Below are 18490 nucleotides of genomic sequence, written 5' to 3'. Positions count from 1 at the left end.
AACGATAAACTCTCAATCCTAGTGCCTTTTTCGGGCTACCGAATCATTCTATCTGGTCCATTATCACCTCAATATCGTCTTTATCGGTTAAAAATCTTTCAAACCCTGCTCATTGAATCAGTCGAATTTATTTTAATAAAATCTGCTTGCCATTTCATGTCCTCCAGAAATCATTCCAGTTGCCTAGAAACAAGGTCTAGACGTGTTTAGATGTTTATGGTGCCGAAATCAGCCATGCCCCCTGTTTTATAGAAAAACAAACAGAACTTTTGGATCGAGATTGGAAAGAAATTATTCCTGGATTGTTGACAATGATTTTATGACTTCTTGTAGTCATACAAGACTGTGACTACAAGTCATACATAGTATGACTACAAGTAGTCATACTATGACTTCTTGTAGTCATAAATCATAAAACTCTGATTTTATGACTTCTTGTAGTCCATGACTTCTTGTAGTCCATAAAAGCTGATTTTATGACTTCTTGTAGTCATACAAGACTGTGACTACAAGTCATACATAGTATTACTACAAGTAGTCATACTATGACTTCTTGTAGTCATACATCATAAAACTCTGATTTTATGACTTCTTGTAGTCCATGACTTCTTGTAGCTCATAAGAGCTGATTTTATGACTTCTTGTAGTCATACAAGACTGTGACTACAAGTCATACATAGTATGACTACAAGTAGTCATACTATGACTTCTTGTAGTCATACATCATAAAACTCTGATTTTATGCCTTCTTGTAGTCCATAAAAGCTATGATATTCTGTGTGGAAAGAATGTGGGCGTCCAAATTCTGGGCTTATCAATCATATAAGGATTTCCATAAAGAGAAAATTCACCAAGCTGCTTCGTGTGCATCTTAAAAATCTTATTAATAATTACTCTGCTCGCGGAGATCGGATTGCGAGATCAGAACAAGATCGAGATCGGAATTTGGTTTTCAGGTTTGTCGCCTCGTCTACTGCATCTTCTGCCGACGTTCCTGTAAGTGAGTGGTGTGATATCATAAATCCAAGTTTTCGGCTCCTGATCCCATCGTCGAGTGACTATGAAGAAGCCTAAGCAATTTCTTGGCCTGTGAGCTAGACGCCGACTTTGTTGTTAGCACTGCTTCCGTAGCAGAGGCTATTCAAAAACTAAAATGGAAGTCCTTGTCTGCTATTGATCGTGTTAGTGCAATCTATCTGAAACACTGTGATACACTCCTCAAAATCCATCTTTTCCTTCTTATGCAGATGATATTCACCCAGGTGACAGTTCCCTCCTTCTTCTGTATTGGAGATCTCTTATCCATTTCTAAAAAAGAAAGATCCCTGCTCCAATCCTCATCATTTTGTCTGATCACCGTTGCTATATCCTTCTGTAAGCTCTTCGAGCTGCTGTTTTTAAGATAACTTGAAGAAATTTTTTATGCCCCTCCATATTAGCTCGTTTTTTAGCGAGAATCAGAATGTGTCGATGCCCTATCTCTAACCAATAATATTTTAATCGATGCTGATCTTTCTGAAGAAAGCCTTTTCTTTGCCAGATACGAAATTAAACGTGCCTTCGACTCTTGTCTATGCAGTCATGCTACTGAAAGCTACTAAACTTGGTGTAAATCCCACTGCCATCTGTTTACTTTGGAATTTGTACTCCAGAAAACGCTTCCGCCTGAAACTACCCCCCAATAAAGGCATGCCACCCGTTCCTTGTTGTAGCTTTGTTCCAATTAAGCTTTGTTGATACACTTTGTCCAATGTAGCTTTGTTCCCAGATTTATAATCTGGATACCAGCAATTTTGCAACCTAATCTGTGAACAAAACGTGAATAATTCCTGTCTTGGATAAGACTTGTGGATACTTTGACTTAAGGTGACCCATTAATCTATTTAACTTTGTTAAAATAGTGAATATTTAAATTTTTGGCAACTGATTAGTAAACACTAAACCAGATTACAGGTACTTTTCTCGTTATTGTTGATTATTTTGAATTTATTGAGAAACAATTTCTAATTAGTGTTCGAATTTGTGAGTTTGAATAGCTCAAATGTTTGGAAAAAGGAGCCTCCAAAACAACCTCCTGATAGGGATATGAGTAAGTCACCATTTCAACCATCTTCAAAAGCCCTTGCTAGAACCCCCCTAAAGCTGCGAATGTACCAGCGACCTCTTTGAAGAGTATTCATACCCTAAACATGGATACCACCCATTGTCCATCCCCCTCAACAACTGATACTGAAAAAGATGAAGAAGGCTTTAAGATAGTAAACTCGGCTAAACGTAGAAGACAGAGAACAAAAACTCCACCAGATTCAGCAATAATACATCAAACTGATACCACGAACAACTCTTCAGGAGATCCAGCCGATTTCCTGGTAATTATTCAACTAGTTCCCCAATCTGATAATTGCTTGTTTAACAACCGTGATCTACCAAAGTTGCGAGTTTCCCTCTTCAAGACCATTCTTTGCAACTTTAATATGAATATAAACAGATCAGGATCCCTAGATATCCTTTTGAACGATCCCACATCAGTGAAAAAGGTAATGGAGGTAAAAAGTGTTGGAAATGTTGTTGTCACAGCCCACCTGTGGTCCCCAAGCCCAATAAAAACAAAGATAGTGCTCTACAATATCCCTAAATCATTTCTAAACACGGACTTGATGGAAGCATTGATGAATGGAAAAGGTGAATGCATTCCGGTCTCTAGTGTTCATACCCTTGGTCGCGAAACCACTGAAACCTCAAACTTTAAAACTGTGTTGTTTGAGCTTCAAGGAAAATTTAATATTGACAAAGTGTTCCTCTTTGGCCAACAAAAAACTTTCAAGCCTTACAAAGAAAAGCCATTACAGTGTATTAAATGTCTAAAGCTTGGTCACTCAGATAAATACTGTAGAGAGGATTCCAACATTTGTAAGATTTGCCTTGGCAAGGACCATAATGAGTCAAACTGTCAATTTGACCTAATATATACTAATTGTAAGGGCAAACACCAGTCCCTAGATAAAGGAAGCTGTCCCAAATATAAACAAAGGGCAGAGATACTAAGAATAGCAAAAGAGCAACAACTTCCAATCCCTTTTGTAGCAATGCAAGTCCCAAGGACACCAAGAGTCCCCCGTCCCCCCACAGGCCCCAGGCAACCAACAGCCCCTGAACCACCCACCGGCCCCAGGCACCCAGCATCCCCCCGGACACCAAGAGTTCCCAAAGCTTCCCCTAGTGTTGACAGTTTTCAGAATAATCTCATCCGAGACAAAACTAATGCATGGTTCCCCTTGATAGCAAGTGCCCCCCAAAAAACCTGAAGAACCCCTTTCGGAAAATCCTACGCAAGGAAAGACATCACGACCGACAAAGCTACCTGGAATTACTCCCCACAGATTTCACAGTTTCTCCAAAGGCTTTGGAAGATGAATCAAACGTGTACTTTAAATTAGCCAGCTTTACAGTTACCTCTATGCTCATCTTCCAATCAGAGTAACCCTATCAGTTGAAATGCATTATTCTGAAGAATCTGGCAAAAACTCACTTTGGCGAGACCATAGTTTCCGAAGCAGAAATTCAAATTGAGAGTGTTTTAAGCCAACATAGGCTGATTGAGTCACAATCAGAACGCATGACGACTATTTAATGTGTGACTTTTGTTTTTAACTAATTTATCCCTTTCCAATAACAGTGTTTTTAATTATCCCGATATAGATGATAATCAGCATGCCAACCCTATAAGCAGCCCCCCTGGTACCTTAACAAATGCTAGTTGTAAATACCTTGATATTTTCGATTTTGCTACTAATGTGAAGCCAAAACTAGTAAATAATAATTCCCTTAATGTTCTTTGTTTCAACAATCAGAAGCATCCGGGATAAGTGGCTCAAGTTTAAAGATTTAATTTCAATTAATGGTGTCTGCCCTTTCGATGTAATAGGATTAACAGAGACATGGCTTTCCGATAATGATGACACTAGTGATTTTTTACTCCCTGGTTACTAAATAATCCATATGCCCAGGAGATTGACTAAGTGTTCTGGTGGTATCTCACTTTACATCCGTTAAAATGTAAATTTTACCAGGCTATCAGAGTGCGAATCTATTTTCTCTACACAACTAAATCTCAGATGTATTTATTCAATAATTGTAAACATAGTTATCGGCCAAAATTCCTATATACTCTCCTTATTTTATAAACCTCCTCCATTTCCGACCTCATGTTTTTGTAATCTGTTTGATGATTTTTCTAATTTTATTAACCTACCCCATAAAAAGGCAATAGTTCTTGGGGACTTTAATTGCAACCTACTCAATGTTGGTAAAAATATTGAATCTGACACTTTTTTTGAATCGGTAACCGCGAGTGGTCTTCTACCCACAATTTTTTTCCCCAGTAGAGTCGATCCTGTGAGATAAAATTCAAAATTAATTTACAACATTTTTGTATCCACTTACCTGGGAAATGACCTGTCCTCAAATATAGTATTTTCGGATCTGTCAGACCATTTTCCTATTTACTTGTCTCTACCTTCGCAACCACTACCTCTACGGTCTAGAATTAATATCCCAACACCTACTCGAAACTACAGTTCTGAAAATATAAACCATTTCATCGATGGCCTAAGAACCACTGACTGGTCCGATGTCTTAAATTGTCACGAGGTAAATTCTGCCACAAATGGTTTTGCGCAAAGGCTAAGTGAGATTATCCATTCAACTTTTCCTATTCGTAAACCTAACCGGAAAAATATCCCTATTTGCCCCTGGATGTCACATAGCCTCATTGTCTCCTCATATCGTAAAAACAAATTATATAAGTTATCCTGTAAGACCCGTAGTGATATTGACCTATCTAATTATAAACATTATAAAAACTTATACACTAAACTCATCCGTGAAGCGAAGAAAAATTATTATTATACAAAAATTCTCAATTGCAAAGGAAATCTGAAAAAGATATGGTCCACCATTAATGATATACTTTCAAAAAATAGAAAATCAAAGTCTATACCTATTCGCCTTAAAGACACAAATGGTAGATTAATTGACCCTTTACATGCACCTGATGCATTTAATAATTATTTTTTGAATGTTCCTCATACTGACTCCCGCTCCTCCTCACAGGCTGTATTCCCTTGCTTCAATTTTAGATCCATGTTTTTCTGCCCAACTGATAGCAATGAGGTACTTCAAATCATCGGTTCTCTCCCTAATAGTTTTACTCCTTACTGTCTTGGATTAAGTAATAAGCTCCTGAAGACCATATCTCCTTTTGTCTACGAGCCCATCAAGCATATTGCCAACCTATCTTTAACCCACGGATTTTTCCCTGATTTACTAAAGTCAGCCATTGTTATTCCAGTTCTTAAAAAGGGCGATCCAACTGAGATAGGTAATTATCGTCCAATCTCAATTCTTCCTGTTATATCCAAAGTGCTCGAGAGAATCATCTTCAGACGTCTGTCTCCCTTTCTGTTTGACAGTCAGCATTCCGTATCCTTGATTTCTCCTCACCAATATGGCTTTAGGCCGAAATTCTCAACTTTTCATGCTCTAATTGACGCCACACAGTTCATACACTCACAACTCGACCTTAAAAAAACTGTATTGGGCTTATTTTTGAATTTTTCTAAGGCCTTTGACATGTTAGATCATAGTATTTTAATAAGTAAATTAAATAGCTATGGTATTCGTGGTGTTCCCCTCTCTTGGTTTGATTCTTATCTATCTGGAAGGGTACAGAGTGTAAGCCTGGGTGGAGTATCCTCTCAGCCCTTACCTGTTCGGAGGGGTGTCCCGCAAGGCTCCGTTCTAGGCCCTATTTTATTTCTCCTGTATATCAATGATCTTGTTATAGACCTGGGCCCTTCAGTGTATCCTGTATTATTTGCTGATGACAGCAACTTCTTCATCACTGGCACCAATCTACCAGTGGCAATAACCTCTGCCCAAGTCCTTCTGAACAGAGTCCAGGCGTGGTGCCTTACGAATAACATGACCATTAATAGCAAAAAAAGTCAAATAGTGTTATTCAGAACCCCCTACAACAAAGACGTTATTCAACCTGCTCTTGGTCTCAGGTACTCCTCCGACATCCTCCCACAAGTGGAGGTTGCCAAGTTTCTTGGTGTATTTATTGACTCATGCTTGTCATTCTCTAATCATATTTCTTACATAACAGCAATAATTTTGAGACAAGTAGCTATGATTAACCGTGTGAATTATTTTCTTCCTCTTGACATCCTAGTTACCCTCTATTATTCCTTTATTTTTCCTTACCTTTCTTATTGCGGATCTGTTTGGGGAAATACAAAACGGTCCTTCACTAAAAAACTCAAATTTGCCCAAAACCGCGCCATTAAAGCAGTTTTTCGGCTTCCCCGTCTATATCCAACTCGTGATTTGTATTCAGATTTTGGCATAGCTCCACTTGATCAAATCATACAAAAACTAAATTTATCGCTTGCATACTCTGCTTTCCACAATAATCTTCCACCTCAACTCCTAGCCTATTATAATATTAATAATTCGGAAGCCCATTGTCTCCGTTCATCCAATAGAGCCTTTAAAATTCCTAAATGCGTTTCTAGTGCTGCCCAGCAATCTCCCATTTACAAATCTATTATTCAATGTAACAAAATTCCCTCCAGTGTTGAACTAGCCACAAGTTTCTTCAATTTGTATAAAAATGTAACAAAACTTTATGGTATAATTTAATATTCCCATTTTTAACAAATTTTGTCTAATTATCCATTTGTTATTCATCTATTTTTTTTTTCTCTTTCAGTGTTACTTTAATTTTTTTTTTCTCTTGGTCCTTAACAAGTTATCTTCTAGGATCTTTATTGTTATTAATGTTTGTGTTATGTTTTTATTCGAATAAATTGAATGAAAGGGGCCCGTCAAGGATCATTATTGTTGCCTGGTCTTTTCAGCAGTTGTGTCATCGACGCTCAAGATCTCTTTCTTCATCATCCTTTTAAGGGGAAAAAGGGATAGGCAGTTCCATTTGTAGCTCGCAGGAATAGCTGTGTCCATCCAGTTGACCATCTTCTTCATCTCGGCCTTCCCATAGGCTTCTCCATCCGCTACACCATTAAGCTTCTTCTTCAACAGCTCAAATATCGAATTTCAGCAGTGTACGCCTCTGTTTTTTTATGTAAATTACGCCTCTGTTTTTTTTTATGTTATATGCAAATGCTCTGTCTCGTTGTGTGTTTTAGCAACGGATTTGCAAATAAATAAACAAATAAATTAATTTATATATGACAAAGAAAGGGAGAGCCATTCAAAGAAACGGTTAATCCTCGAGGCCTTTGGGGACATTTCTAGGGAAACAAACGTAAAAAATAAAATTATGTTTACTATTCATAGCCAGTCTAGGCCAAAAAAGGCTAGCCTTTTCGTATATTTTTTTTGTCCTATCTAGAACTTGATTTAGCCTATTCTTATTTCTATGCTGTTTGAATATCCCATTCCAATAAGCGTCTCAGGGGTGTTATGCACCCTTTCTGTGTGAACCTTTTTGTGATTTTTACGGGATCCGCGAGTCGTTTTGCAATAAAGAAAATCGCATTCCTGTGAACCAAGAGCAAGATAAATAACTGGAGTAAAACGTTCTTCTACTTTAGCCTCATTTTCGCTATTTGCCCTTTCCATGTTCTTGGTACAATTTGATATTTCTTAATTAAATTTCATCTGTTACAACATTAGTTTTCAAACCACTTCATTGGCTCCCAGAATGAAAGAACCAGTCCTCCCTGATTGGTTCCAGGAAATTTGCCAGTGGTGTGCTACTACGGGCCTAGTTTTTATCAAGATTTAAATAGGAATGTTTCTGATTTCCTTTTTCATACGTTGTCAAGTATGTTCGTGAGCATTAGCTCACCCCTGCTGGGGTATAGGCTGTCTCCACCCCCTCAACTAGAGAGGTGTAATAAGTTATTATCGTATGTGTATGCAGGGGATTTTTCTTTGTAAGTAGACAGTGATATCTAAGAAATTGAAGAAAAATGAAGCTTTGAATAGATGGCGTTAATGTCTTGAACAGCTAACCATAAGCAAAAAAGACTCAGGGGCTGTTCTATCCTTTTACCATTTAAGTTACCAAAATTTAGTATAATTGTTCCAACGTTTGAAATTTGCAAGCATTTGGCTCCAACTCCCTCACTGTTTTTGTGTCAGCCTATTCACCATACAGTCAACTGCAGCATACCAACGTCACTGAGCATGTTAAGTGAGAGGAACTACTGGTATATACAAACTGCAAATTCAATTGCTTTCAGTTGCTAACAATTGAAGCATTTGCGCTTGTTTTTGCTTCTGTTGAGCTGAACTGAATCATATTAGGTTAAAACTTGAAGGTGCGACAATAGGTCCACCTAATTCGTAATATCACTTACATGGTAACCAAAATTTTTGAAGTGAAACGTTAGAACATCTCCCAAAAGTCAAAATAATAGTAAAATTTATTTGCAGAGCTTAAGCCAGATGCAACTTCCGTCTCGCGTATCATAGAAATGCAAATTAAAAATATTAGCCGTCAAATTAACCTCATGCCACATAGATGGGGGAATATAGGGTGTTAGAGACCCCTAGAAAATATCGGTTTCGACAATACGTACATTTCGATATTTGGTCCGATATATCGATATATTAATATTGATATCAAATATCGCCCAACACTACTCATGCCACATAGATGTTGTTGTTATGTCTTTAGTGCAGTTGAGACTCTCATCGATTTTTTTCTAATTAAAAAAAATTTATTTACAACAAGAGAAATGAAAAAAGAAAAATTTGACCCCATAAACTTAAATTTAGTAGAAAACTAGCTTACCCGTCGCGCCTTACTGCGATCTTAAAAGAAAGGAAATTCCTTTCCCCACCCCGGAAAATTTCTCCTTGCTGAAGAGTCCCCTTTCAAGGAAAATTCCCCTAGAATATGCTTCACTTCGGAAACTTCTCCCCAACAGAAAATCCCCCCTGCTTTTCAGTGTGAAATTCCCCCACGTATTTATAACGATCGCGTTTTTAAATTTAAAAGCATTTGAAAAATTAATAGTTATGTATTATAGCGACCCCACTCAAGAAGTGAAGTTAAATTAATCGTAATGAAATATACCTAAATATGAAAAAAATATAATACTTTAGTAACAAAATTGCGGAAACTACAACAAAGAATTAATGAAAGCAGGCCGCCCAGAACGTGTCATATTAAATACCTAACCTAATGAAAATACCAACTCTATACATTATATATTTATGTAAAATATAGCTATATATATACTGAGCCTAAGCTAATATACTGTGCCTAAGCTAATTGTCTCCGAATGCAGACAGACAAACCGCTTTTACGCAGACAGATCAGATCAAACTTCTTGAGTGGGGTTGCCATAATGTATAAGTCTCGAACAACTTCTCTCGAAAAGTTCCCCCGTGCAGCATTCTTCCTTAGAAAAAATATTATATGTATTAAGAGGGTCTAAGGGCAAGGGTGCAAGAAATATTTTATACCTAGAATCTTATTAAAAGAGTGTACTCAACAACTCTTAAGCTTTCTTGACGATCGGATTAACAGTCTAGGTATATACAGGACACATTTGATTTTACGCATATATGTATTTGCGTATGTATATATTTGATTTTATATAATCTCAGAAACTAGAATTAAATATAAAAAAGACTAATTAGGTCTTGTTCATTGATACATTTTATACTACGAGGATCGAAAAACTTTAAATTCATTATTTCGAAACCCTGCCAGACGTGTTATTGTCTGTATCCTAGACTGGAAGATTGTCGTCTACCATAAGCGTTTTCTGGCTTCCCCTGATGTAAACGAAGCCGCTGGCAGGCTGCCCTCTTCTATCTTGACAACGGGCAAAATTATATTCATAGCCAGATCCGGATTTTACGACAAAATATGTTTTTACGAAAAAAAAAAATTACGAAATATCGAATGGAATTAAAAGGTAATCAAACTTGTTTTTTTTTTCACAGGATGAACTCCGTGCTGCTTTACTTCGTCGCCAAACAAAGATCAATTCAGTAATGGGCGAGAGTGAAGAAGATTTGGGTTTTCCCAGGTCCCCTGCAAGTGTATCTCCTCCAAGCCGGGATCCTTTGGGATTTTCTCGTTCGGTATGAATGAATCATATTTCTATCTATTTTTCTTATTTCTCGATAAACTTGCTAAGAGCAAATTCAATGTTCAGTTGATGAGGAATTCTTGTGCATCGTTTAGAAAGGCTGATTAGTTGAAAACATCAGCCAGGTTTATGGGATCCACAGACCACCGCTGTGAAACCACCGCTGGAACCATTTCAAATTGGTTATAAATGGCCGATTGCTTTCTGGTGACTTTTGTTTTTGATACTTATTTTGTCCAAGTGTCAAATTCGGCTTAGTTAACACATTTTTTTTCAAAACCAGCGCTGACCCTTTGCCAGCGTAGTTTGAATACGAATTAATCCCAGTAACAGAAATTCGTTTATATTCTGGAAGTTGTTATTTCTTAACTCCTTAGTATTGACAAGGCCAATTCAAATTGGATAGGAATGGCCAATTCCTTTCTGCTGCTTTTTATTTTTCCTACTTACTTTGATCAAGTGTTAAATTCGGCTTAGTTAACGCGTTTTTTTCAAAACGAACGCTGGCTCTTTGCCACTTGAGTTTACATACGAATTTATTTTTCTTTTTGCTACCAACAAAACTAACTTCCTTCAGATTCCATTAGTTATTTTTTCGTTTCTTGATAACATATAAAGCAAGAAAAATCTCTATTCAATCCCAAGTGGTGTGTATGGGGGATTCTTGTACTTGGCTGGTTCAGCCAACTACCTGAGAGCATCTGTTCTGAGATCCACAGAAATCTGTGAAACCGATTTGTGAATCGGTTTCGAATCGGAATCGAATCTGTGAATATGATGAAACAGAACTCTGCTTGTATAAGATACGTGTTGATTGCAGAAACTTTTTTCACTCTCTGTTACTGACAAACCAATTTAAATTAGTTTTAAATCACCAATTGCTTACCATTTTTGACAAAATGGAAAGTAATCGAGCTTGACATTACTTTACGTAAGTGTCAAGTTTGGTTGAGTTAACACTGTTTTTACACTTGCGTAATTTTACAATTACGTATAGCTTGACCACAAGAATCATGCGTAACAAAACTATGAAAGCTGAACTGCTAGAAAGCTTTTCTCTACAAAGTAAGAATAATTTAATTTGCCGCCAAATTTGAAATGCCGCCTTAAAAGAGCGGCCTTCAATACAACCTTGATTCTCAGTTTTGATGGTTGGATTGCCAGTGACAATGCAAAATTTTACGCTCCAGATTTCCCTCCTGTAATCCAGTGTTGCAAAATGAAAATTATATTTGGCAAACTATGTATCTCATGATAAATATCTTAGCTGTTTACCGTTTACGTTTTTTCTAAAAAAGTCTTTGGAGTGAAATATGTGCTCCATTATCATGTGCGACATTTGAATTACTGAGTAAGTTGTAAAGAAATTTTGTAAGAATCAAAGTCGTAAAGTTTTGTAAAGTTGCAAAGTTGTCCTAATTGTAAAATAAATACTTATAAAAAAGGTTTTATTAAAGTACTTTCGTTTTTTGTTGTACTTATAATTACTTAAAAACGGTTTTGTTAAATAATGCATGTCAGATACTATGTTCGAGCCAGTACTTTGTTTGTTGAGTCTTTTTTTATCATTTATTGTTTATATTTCAAGTACTTAAATCGGGGGCTTATGCCCCATTCTTATTTAATATCTCTTCCCTCAAGATAGATGCTGAGCTTGCACAAACCTGTTCCATTCAAAAACATCTCACCAATTTTTCTGAGAAAAATACACAAATTGTAAATGGGTCTAAAAGTGCAATGACTGTACATATTTACTTACTTAACTCCCATCCGGCCGGGCTGGCCGAGTCGGGGCTTTTCTTCTAATGGCATCATAACAATATTTTCGGAATGCCTCCCTGTTTGTTGCAGTCCTCAGCAGTTCTTCAGTGGGGTGGTCAGAGAAATTTTCCCACCAATGTTTGTGAGGTCTTCCCCTGGGTCGAGAGGCATTTATTCTTCCCTCAAACGCTATTTTAGGCAGTTTGGCTGGGGACATACGCTGAACGTGTCCTAACCATCGAAGCTGTTGGTTTGATGGTCTGCATGATGGTTTGAGGGTAATCCAAGGAGGACAGCAGTTGTTCGTTTGATACTTGGTCAAGGTAAGTGATACCACTGAGCTTTCCGAGCCATTTAGTTTCAAATGCCGCCAGTCGGTGCTTGTCATCGGCTTTTAGAGCCCATGTCTCTGCTCCATACGTTGCAACTGGAATCACTAAGACCCGGAAGAGTCGGATCTTCAGTTTTAAGGGGAGGTATTCATTTTTCCAAATAGAGTGCAGTGGCTTGAAGCATGCGGAGGCAAGAGCCAGGCGTCGTTTGATGTCTTTTGAGGAGTCGTTTGTGCATGTCAGCACACTTCCTAGGAAAATAAATTGGTCGACCCATTCGATATCCTTTCCCCGAATAGTGATTTTGGTAAGGGGGGACTAGTCTCTGCATGCCGTGTTACTCTCGTCACCTTGGTCTTGCAGGCGTTAATAGTTTTTCCAAAGCAATAGCTGCTTCGTCAATAAGGTTTACGCTGGCTTGGATTCCCTCTGTGTTTTCGTTCAGACGGTTAATGTCATCAGCATATGCAAGTAGGTCAAAAAGGTATCCTCCCAAGACTATTCCCGTGTTATCGGGGATAAGTGCCAGCACTTTGTATAGAAATAGGCAAAAAAAGTGGACGAGAGGATACATCCCTGGAGAACATCTGTAGAGGTAGAACACTCTTCAGTGAGTCCTTCACTAGTCTGCACCTTGCTTATTATCTTTTCATATATATTCCTTATAATATCGATAACATTGATAATTTACATATGACAATAGTAATGGATCATAAAGTATTTTACCATATATACGTCATACTAATTAAAATTTTTCTCAATTTTGCACACAGGGTTGCCAACTTTTTAGTCCATAAATATGTCCCCAGGACATACAAAAATGTGTCAATATTGAAATCTCAAAAACTAGGTTATTTTATTACCAGTTGTTTTTGGCTGTGCACGCTGAAAAAAACTAATTAAGTCAGAAAATTTGAAAGTCTGTACAGGATGATCATTGAACCAGGGAAATGGACAGAGGCAATAACAATCTGAGAAACATGAGAAACAAGAAAAAAAAACATGGAAATGTTTTCTCATGGTAACTCCAGTTAGTTCTCTTTTTTGGAATCTATTCTGATATCCGCTATCCAGATCATCTGCTAGGATCTGTTTTTTGGGGGTAGTTTCTTGGACGTTGTCTTATGCATTCAAAAATAGAGAATAGCACCTATATTTTTTTTATGCCCGCTTCCAAAAATTTTTATGATTTGTATGAGTTCCCCATAATCCCTGTAATCCCTGTAATATTTGCATAGTTCAACCGTTTCAAATGTTTTTTTCGAATTTGCACCCCTCCTTAGATGGAACTTCTGCATGAGTGCCAGCTTCATTTAATCTTGTTAAAGAATTCGTAGAATTCTCATTGGGGATCTCAAATTGGAAAACAATTTGGATTCAGTTCTTGAAGAATTAAATATTTTTGACAAAAAACTCCAATTTACACTCAAACTTGAAGAATGTAATTAGTTTCCTTTTTTGGATCTTAATAATAAAAAAAAGTGAAAATCAGTTGATTGTCACAATTTGTAGGAAACCTACACCTAATGATACACATTTAAGTTTTCAAATTTACACTCATGTCATGCAACATCAATAAAGAAAGGAGTAGTTAGTTCTTTGGTTGTTAGGGTTCGTGTGATTTGTTCCCCAAATTACATTGATTAGGAACTTCTGTACTTGAGATCAGCGTTGCCCGATTGAGCGTATTTGGGCACTTTGTGCATTGAATTCCTTTAATCAACGCGTTGTTCAAAAGCTAGTTTTTAGGAAAAATTCGAACTTTTGACGCATCTTCGCTCTTATATGGCTGTGCTGTCTAATTCAAGACATCGGTAGTGCGTTTGAGTATACAAAGGTTACTTCATGGCTGCCCCCTTATGGGTAACTTTGTAAAGAACGAACCCTAGCCTATAGTAAACGAAAAGCTAAAAGCGCATTAAGGAAAAAATTGTGATCTTTGACGAAATGTAATTGACGTCTGAGACTAAGAGGGGTGGTTTGAACAGTTTGTATTTTGTTTTTCGGATAAATTACACCCGCTAACACCAGAAAATTCAGTATAATCGATGCTGAGTCACGTCAGTTAAAAACATCGACACAAAGTAAGCAAAGATTGAAAAAGATATTAAATAAAATAATTAATAAAACTAAATTGGAAGTAAAGTGAAACGATAAACACATTCATTTGTGTTTAGTGTTTTACAATGGGAACAATGGGGAGGGGATACCAAATAAAGCTAACTTTGGATAAAGCAATAAGAAGGTGTGTATAACCTTGGCTAGTAGTACAATAAGTTTTTATTTTGTTTATCTTTTCGCTGGGAGGGAAGAAGGGGGTGCCTCTAATCTTATTCAATGGAGTTAAAACAACCAAGGGAAAACGGATTTCGGTTAAGTATCACCAACGCCGGAACTTATGGTTTTTTTTTTTAATTGATTAAAATAAAGAAAGTTCAAATAAGGATAAATCCTTTTAATAGACAGTGTTTCACAAAGAGTGATAGAAATTCACAAAAAAATACCAGATATTTCGGTCACTTACGCAGTGACAATCATCAGTAGTAAAACTAAACTAAAAAAATTAAAACAATAGTTTATATAAGGAATCAAATAAAACTACATATTGTTTAATTCTCTAATTCTTTTCATAGTAAATGCGGAAGATATCCTCTTTGACCTTCTTGGATTCGGTTCAATAGCGTTCAATGATATAACATTTGGACAGAGGTCAACTAAATTGGATGAATTGAACTTTACTCTGTCAGATTTTAATAAATTATCGTTGATAGAGTTCAGTCCAAATTTACCTGTGTCACGATTCAAGACTATATTCTTGAATAAGATTTCCTTTATTTCAAGAGTTTCGCGAGAATTTTGCTTTAATCCCGGTCCCTAGAAATCAAAGAGACTATCGAACAAAATAAAATGGTCTGAAAAATTGAAAATATGTTCTGAAAAGGCTGAAGTAAAATCTTCAGACTTAGAATCTTTCTTTAAAGCCGAAAAAATAGAATCTTTATGCTGTAATAATCTCATTTCCAAATTCTGGTTAGTACGTCCCACATATGAGTTTCCGCAAATACATGGATCTTATAGACCCCACTTTGTTTGCCCAATGAAGTTAGATCCTTCCCAGAATTTAGAAAACTACTCAAAGTATTATTACTTTTTAAAGCTACCTTTAGACCATTACTCTGTATAATTCTTATATGTTTTTCACTTAGCCCAGACACATATGGCAAGGAACAAAAACATCCCTCTCCCTAGCTGTCTCCAAGACTTCCTTAGAAATCTCTAGAAACTCCTTTCTTCTTTTTGAAAAAGTCTGGTTAATCAACCACTCTGGATACATGTTACTTATTAGTATTTTTCATAGAAAAGACAACTCCTCAAAAAGTTTTAGAGAGCAAATACTAAAGATCCGGTCAGTTAAAGAAATGATCAAACCAATTTTTTTCTTGGCGAGCGTGACCAGAACTATATGACAAAATTCTATTGTTATTCGTCAGTTTTCTGTAAATTTTAAAATCCAGACTATTTTCATTTTCAAAAGAAGAACATCCAGAAAAGGAAATTTCCCAGTCTCTTTTAATTCGACAGTAAACTCGAAACCCCCCTCCAAACAATTAAGATGTTTCAAAAATCCTTTTAATTCCTTCTCCCCATAATCCCATACTGAAATTATGTCATCCATATTCCGGCCCCAAAAAATATGTTTTAAAAATATGAATCTAGCGCAATTATTTCAATATTCTCCACAAAAATATTAACTAATAATGGGGATAAAGGGGCCCCCATAGGTAATTATTTACTTGTTTGAAAAACTCCCTTCTGAATCGAAAAAAAATATGAGAATTTATTGCACAACCTTACTAAATCCATAAAATTACAGAAACTTCCAAATCTTTTTTGCCACTAATCAAGTCCAAATTTCTTAATAGCTTTCATTCTAAAAGAGTTTCGACTGCTTCTACATCAATATTTGTGTACATTGATACAATGTCGAAGCTTGAAAACAAAGAACTTGAAGAAATTTCTACTTTTTTTATGTTTTTCAACCAAATTCGAAGAATTCTGAATGTACGAAATTTGTGCCGACAAAAGCGGTTTACAGACTGTCACTAACCACTTGCTCAAAACACTTGTTGGTGACCTTGTACTTGACACAATTGGTCGTAATGGTAGGTTAGGCTCTTGAATTTTGGGAAGCCCTTATACTTTAGGACACAAGAAACTGGGTGGCAGGCATTTATAATAAAGTTGAGGTGTAATTTTTCCTTCATCCTTTAAACACTTTTAATTCGTTCTTAAACTTATCAAACAGTTCGTGGTAACGAACTGTAAGTAAGGAGCGACCCGGCTCAATAGTAACCGAAACTCTAAAAAACAGAATTTTGATACCTGTAGATACATCAAAAGAATCAGATTTTTATGCTGATTTCATGGCTTAAACAAAATTTTGTCTAAGCCATCAAAAGTTACGAGCCTGAAAAAATTTGCCCTATTTTCGAAAAAAGGGGGAAACACCCCCAAAAGTGATAGAATCTTAATGAAAATCAAACCATCAGATTCAGGATCACGTTTGTCTGTCTTTTTTTTCTTTTTTTTTCAGGGGTGATCGTATCGATTCAGTAGTCCTATAATATCGTGAGAGGGCTCATTCGAACGGAAATTAAAAGTTATTGTGCCTTTTTTAAGTGACCGAAAAAATTGGAGAGCAACTTGTCCCCCTCCCACGCCCATTTTTTTCCCAAAGTCACCCAATCAAAATTTTGAGATAGCCATTTTGTTCAGCGTAGTCGAAAACCTAATAAATATGTCTTTGAGGATGGCTTAGTCCCTCGACAGTTCCCGGGAGAAGGGCTACAAGCTATGAACTTTGCCCATTGTTTACATATAGTAATGGTTATTGGGAAGTATACAGACGTTTTCAGGAGAGATTTGGTCTGGTGGGGGGGATCGGAGGAGGGGGTTACGTGGGAGGATCTTTCCATGGAGGATGTTTCCTTGGGCGAAGGGACATTTCTATGAGGGGGGTGTCGGATCACCCATCATTATTTAAAAACGATCAGAAATTAAATTAAAAAAACAAGTTTTTTCAACTGAAAGTAAGGAGAAACGTTAAAACTTAAAACGAACAGAAATTATTACGTATATGAGGGGGTTTGACCCCTAATCAATAACTCGATCTTTACGCTAAAGTTTTTTTAGTACTTTCAAAAGAGCTATCTATTCTAATTAAACGGCCTTTGTGATTCAGGGGTTTGTGATTCGAACAAAATTCGAACTTTAGCGTAAAGAGCGAGGTATTGACTAGGGGGTGAACCCCCTCATATACGTAATAATTTCTTTGATTATTAAATTTTAATGTTGCTCCTTACTTTCAGTTGAAAAAACTTGTTTTTTTATTTAATCTGTAAAAGAGTCTGTTGGATTATACGATAGCTTCTTGTATGTTTTTTCATCATTTAGTAAACTTCTTAATTTTGATTCGCAGTCCTCAATATTCATGACAACTAAAGTGTTACTCTTATTTGCTTTTGTAAAGGTAATTGAGCCATCCTTTTTCAAGTTTTATAGAATTCTTATGTCTTTGATGGTCGTACTCGGAAATTCCGGTTTCAATACAAAATTTGAAAGGGTTTTCACGGTAGAAGCTCTTACTAAGCTAATATCTTTTATTAGTTTTGCGTTTTTATACAAAGATGTTTATATTGAAGAGATAATGTCTTCCACGGGGACTTTATCTAGTTTAAAACAAAATTTTGGACGCTTTTCAAGCACTGATTGTCCTTGCATCGTTAAAGTTCTTGAGGAAAAATTAACCACACCTGGTCCAAGAATTGACGAAGGTATTATCGCATTATTTTTTGATAATTTCGAAAACTTATTTTGCAATTTGTCTCTGGAAAGGCGAAAGTCATGATTGAAGTGATTTTTCCTGTTTGTTGAATAAAACAGAAGTCACTTACACTAACCTTTTTTTATATAAGATTTTCCAGGGAAAGTTTATCTCTCGCTATTAAAGCTTGGTTTTGACTTTTATTCTCAATAATGGGATTTAAAGTTTTGAACCTCCCATCCCATTCGAGGACCTGCTTTTCGTTTGGCCGTAGATGGTTGGCCGACAAGGACGCGCTTATTTGTAGTAATCTCTGTTCCACGCAAATTTGATTAACTTCTTCGTGTTTGGATCATTTTTCCGGTATTTAAATTTTGTCTAAAATTTTCTATCTTTTATATATTAATTTCCCATGTTTGAGTTTAGAATTGGTT

General features: G+C 36.4%; 1 protein-coding gene across 6 annotated transcripts in view; it reads left to right on the top strand.

Annotated features, from left to right (window-relative positions):
* The window catches only part of LOC148955763 (uncharacterized), a 280415-nt gene that overhangs the window by 170070 nt on the left and 91855 nt on the right, over positions 1-18490 (top strand). For all 6 annotated transcript variants that reach the window (XM_089104165.1, XM_089104158.1, XM_089104175.1 and 3 more), the window contains one exon: positions 9991-10131. In XM_089104165.1, coding sequence (XP_088960291.1) covers positions 9991-10131 — 141 coding nt within the window. The remainder of the gene's footprint in view (positions 1-9990; positions 10132-18490) is intronic.

The sequence above is a fragment of the Artemia sp. Qi Xiang Cuo genome, chromosome 2 (assembly GCF_049724085.1).
Source record: "Artemia sp. Qi Xiang Cuo chromosome 2, ASM4972408v1, whole genome shotgun sequence".
In the NCBI taxonomy this organism is placed as follows: Eukaryota; Metazoa; Arthropoda; class Branchiopoda; order Anostraca; family Artemiidae; genus Artemia; species Artemia sp. Qi Xiang Cuo.
This window is presented reverse-complemented; position numbering and strand designations above follow the sequence as displayed.